Here is a 4,266-nt window from a genome sequence, read left to right on the forward strand (position 1 = left end):
GGCCTTTTCCCTGGACCATTTTCCAGGATCCTTCTTCTTGCAGACTCCCCAGGATGAGCATCCAGTCCCCACCCACGCTGCTGGAGCTGGCAGGGTGCAGCCTGCTGAGTGACAAGTCCAGGGCTGTCCTGGATCTGGAGGACCTGCCCATAGAGCTCTTCCCACCACTCTTTGTGGAGGCCTTCAGCAGGGGACACACTGAGGTCCTGAAGAAAATGGTACAGGCCTGGCCCTTCACCTGCCTGCCCCTGGGGGCCCTGATGAGGAAGCCACAGGTGGAGATGATCCGAGTGGCCCTGGATGGGCTGGACATGCTGCTTGCCCAGCAGGATCACCCCAGGTGAGTGGGACCCAGGTGGCCTGGAAGGGAGCACCCTCAGTACCAGGGAAGGGATGGGTATAGGCAGGGAGAGTGGGTGCTGAAGTGTGCTCCATAGGCTTCCAGTGCTGCCAGCAAGGAGGGGTGGAGAGGCCTTGGCCATGCTGAGCCCCATCTGGGAAAGGCTTCCAGATGTGGAGGTGCTTGTGGCAGCTGTGCTGACCCATGAAGGAGGCAGTAACTGCCCCTGCCTCAGTCTGTACAAGTGGGGGCACCAGGCTGGATTGGAGGGAAGTGGATGGAGAAAAGTGAGACAGAAGGAAGAGGTGGAGCAGGACGCAGCAGCTGAGAGGTGAAGGAAGGTGCCTCAGGGCTGAGACTCTGCTGTCGTCCCTGCAGGAGGTGGAAACTGCAGGTGCTGGATTTGCGGAATGTTCCCCAGAACTTCTGGAGGATGTGGTCTGGAGCCACAGTCGATGCCTGCTCACCAGACGACATTAAGAAGAATCGAACATTAAAACTTGGTCCAGCAATGGCAGCTAAGCTGCCCTTGAAGATAGTCATAGACTTGTGTCTCACAGAAAGGCCTCAGGATGAATTCCTGACCCACTTGTTCCTGTGGGTCAGACAGAGAAGCGACCGGCTGCACCTGTGTTGCAATAAGCTGAAGATCTTTGGGAAACCCACCAGCTACACCAGGAAGGTCCTGAGACTGCTGCAGCTGGACTCTGTCCAGAGGGTGGAAGTGCACTGCACCTGGGCACCCTCCACCTTGGCTGCTTGTGCTCCTTTCATGGGCCATATGAGGAACCTGAGGAAGCTGTTTATCTCCCAGGTCCTCGTACCTGCCCACACCTCCCCAGAGGAGCAGGAGTGGCTGCTTGCCCAGCTCACCTCGAAGTTCCTCAGGATGAACTGCCTGCAGACGTTCTGTGTAGATGCTGTCCTTCTCCTCGAGGGCCACCTGGAGCAGGTGCTGAGGTGAGTAAGGAGGGTGAGCTTCCTCTGCAGACGAGTATCAGTAAATATGAAAGGGCACTTACTGTGTGCCAGCCACTGACACTCTCATGGTGAACAAGTCACTGGAAGGTGAATAACCCATCATCTGTTCTATTGTATCCTGAAGCTCGATCTCCTAACCTGTGTTAGAGCAAAGGGGTAAACCAGGTCCATGGTCTGGGAAGTGCCACCATACTGGGAAACCAGCTGATGGGGACAGAAGCTAGTGAGGTGGGTTTGAGGCTCCTTCCCTGCGAGGCCTGTCTAGTGACAGGGGTACAATGCAGGGTAGAGGTGAGGACTTTGAAGGAGGGGAAGCCCCCACACCTGTACCTGTTCAACAAGAAGCTCTGTGTCCTCCATCTGGGACCAGAGGAGCCCACTTCTAATGACCACCTGGGAAGGCTGCATGTTTCTCTACAATCATCTCCAGGTGATGACTTGTTGAGGGGACAGGGAGTGAGCCCTGCAGGGGTTAACCCCAGTGTGTTTTGCCACATCTTTCCTGGATTTTTCTTTCGTACATGACTCTTCCTGACTTCCTGTGGCTAGATATGTGGTTTTCTGCTTGTCTTTGAGGATGACATTCATAGAGATGGAGGACCCACCTGATCACACAAGTAGTGATGAAAGTTCAGGATGAAATGGAGTGACCTGAATGAGCAGATTCTACAAAATGTCAACCATGTTCAGATGTTCACAGTGACCTTGGGTTTGGGCCAATTCATCTTTTCCCTCAGAACTAACTGCCTGGTTCTTCCTTAGGCACCTGAAGATGCCCCTGAAGGCCCTGGCAATAACCAACTGCCGGCTGTTGGATTCAGACTGGAATTATCTTTCCCGATGCCCAAACACCAGCCAGCTCAGACACCTGGATCTAAGGGGCATCAAACTGACCAATTTTAGTCTGGAGCCCCTCAAAATTCTTCTGGAGACTGTTGCAGCCACCCTGAAGAGCCTGGACTTGGAAGCCTGTGAGATCACGGACACCCAGCTCCAAGCCATCCTGCCTGCCCTGAGCTGCTGCTCCCAGCTCAGGGCCTTGTGCTTTTTCCAGAATCACATCTCCATGTCGGTCCTCAGGGACCTGCTGTGCCACACTGCCAGACTAAACCAGTTGAGCCTAGAGCTATACCCTGCCCCTCTGGAGAGCTATGATGCCCAGGGTGCCATCCACCCCAGAAGATGTTCCCAACTCTGTGCTGAGCTCACAGCAATACTGAACGACTTTAGGCAGACAAAGGTCCTTATTTTCTGTACTGTCTCATGTCCTCAATGTGGCTGCATGTTTCTCTACAACCAGGGCCTCATTCACTGTTCCTGTCCAACAGCTGCCTAGTTGGGTGTGTATAAAAAGCTGCCCTCTATGCAATTGGATGTATAACCAGTATGTAGAGGGATCATGAAGGAAACTCAGAGCCCAGCATTTCAGACACTGCCTGAAGTGTGGATGGGGAAAGGAATCAGATGCTGGGGGCTACATTGGAAGGAAGCCCCTGAAGATTGGACCTTCTGTATAGAGCCATATGTGTCTGTATAGAGTCATAACTAGGGACCTGGATTTTTACAATGGGTTATATGCTTCATGCACATGAAGAAACTATTTTGTTTCATGGATGGTCCATAAATAAATAGTCTGAAATGAACAGAATCTCAAGATTAGTCCTCTGACATCTTCCGTGATGGTTTTACCTAGTTTTCTGATTTTGACACTGGAATAGTCCAGGGGCTGATGGAGAAATACCACCAAGTACTTGGTAATCAATGAAGTTCATTCCCAGGAACTCAAAGAATCAAATTGAAATAAGGTCATTATCTGTGGCTACACTGTCATAATCCATGTAGGGGAACACAGGAGGCGTGGAACATTCTAAATAGACAGTAAAATTTCAAAAAGCCCTTTTTAGGCAATCTCAGTGCCACCCAGACCCTCAAGGCTTACCCATCCTTGTGGGTCTCCACATAGACCTATAAACCTGGTGTCTTGGCCTTTGGATGCAGTGAGAATTAAACAGGGTCTCTGGGCGTTACAAAACCTTGCCTGTCATCCTGCTACCATGTCTTTCCTGAAATAATGTAGTCATGGCCAATAAAACCTTCCAAATTAGATTTCATCAAAATAGTAGAATTATATAGGTAGATAACACTTGCAAATGTTTCTAAACTAAACTTAATAAATTACCATCTTCTGGTGGGGGAGAAGGCTGCTCATAACTGACAGATCTTCCCCTAACACTTCCCATCTCTCCCTACTCAGGGACACAAGATTTTCAATCAGCAGATGATCAGAGGATGAGTAAGGATGAGGTGGCTGTGGGAAAATGGGTGACCCTGCCTGTGCTGCCTGGTCCTAGACCAAGATCCCCTAAATGACGATTCCTGCTGAGGACTCAGGCTAGTGGGGTTATGCAGTAACCTTAGCCTTAGCTTCCCATCCAAGGAGGTCCACCGGATCTTCTTTTGAGTTATCCTAAAGTTGCCTGTGTATGTGTTCTAGTTTGAGCCTGAAGGCTTCTTCATACACAGTGAACTAGAACCCAGTTGGATGTGTAAGCAAACTGTAGCTCACTCTTGAACAGGTAGCAGAGTCCATGTCCTACACAGCCAGCCCATCTGTCACCCACACAGCGATCTGTGTGCCTCACCCCTCTTTATGACACTTTCTTTCCTCTGGCTCTATGTCTAACTTGCATGTGTGGTGGGGGGCAAGTTCTGAACAGCATTCATTCTGCTCTGCTGCTGGATTCTAAGATCAAATAAAGGCAAGGGAGATCTGCAATATAAGAAGTGTCATCACTGGTTGTTTTAAGGGTTTTCATGACCAAAAAGGGATTTGCAAACATTCTAGTGTGTCCAGACTCATTGAATTGTATAAGTACTGTGAGCTGCATGTGTCCCAACAAAGCCCTGGGGATAAAGCACCCAGATTGCTCTTTGAATTCCTCATC

The 4,266-nt window shown here is 50.3% G+C and overlaps 1 protein-coding gene across 1 annotated transcript; it reads left to right on the plus strand.

The window, feature by feature from the left end:
• The first annotated feature begins 53 nt into the window (after window positions 1-53).
• LOC107134570 (PRAME family member 20-like) lies at window positions 54-2,657 on the plus strand. The gene is made up of 3 exons (XM_015476651.1): window positions 54-340; window positions 719-1,300; window positions 2,084-2,657. The coding sequence occupies exons 1-3, from the start codon at window positions 54-56 to the stop codon at window positions 2,655-2,657; spliced, it is 1,443 nt and encodes a 480-aa protein (XP_015332137.1).
• Window positions 2,658-4,266: the final 1,609 nt, after the last annotated feature.

Source organism: Marmota marmota, unplaced genomic scaffold (genome assembly GCF_001458135.2).
Source record: "Marmota marmota marmota unplaced genomic scaffold, marMar, whole genome shotgun sequence".
Classification (NCBI taxonomy): domain Eukaryota; kingdom Metazoa; phylum Chordata; class Mammalia; order Rodentia; family Sciuridae; genus Marmota; species Marmota marmota.

Excerpts from the sequence above, each read along its gene's own strand:
- LOC107134570 (XM_015476651.1), top strand. The coding sequence starts at position 54 with ATGAGCATCCAGTCCCCACCCACGCTGCTGGAGCTGGCAGGGTGCAGC. Across the intron at positions 341-718 it reads GCCCAGCAGGATCACCCCAG|GAGGTGGAAACTGCAGGTGC; the intron begins GTGAGTGGGACC and ends TCGTCCCTGCAG. Across the intron at positions 1,301-2,083 it reads CACCTGGAGCAGGTGCTGAG|GCACCTGAAGATGCCCCTGA; the intron begins GTGAGTAAGGAG and ends GTTCTTCCTTAG.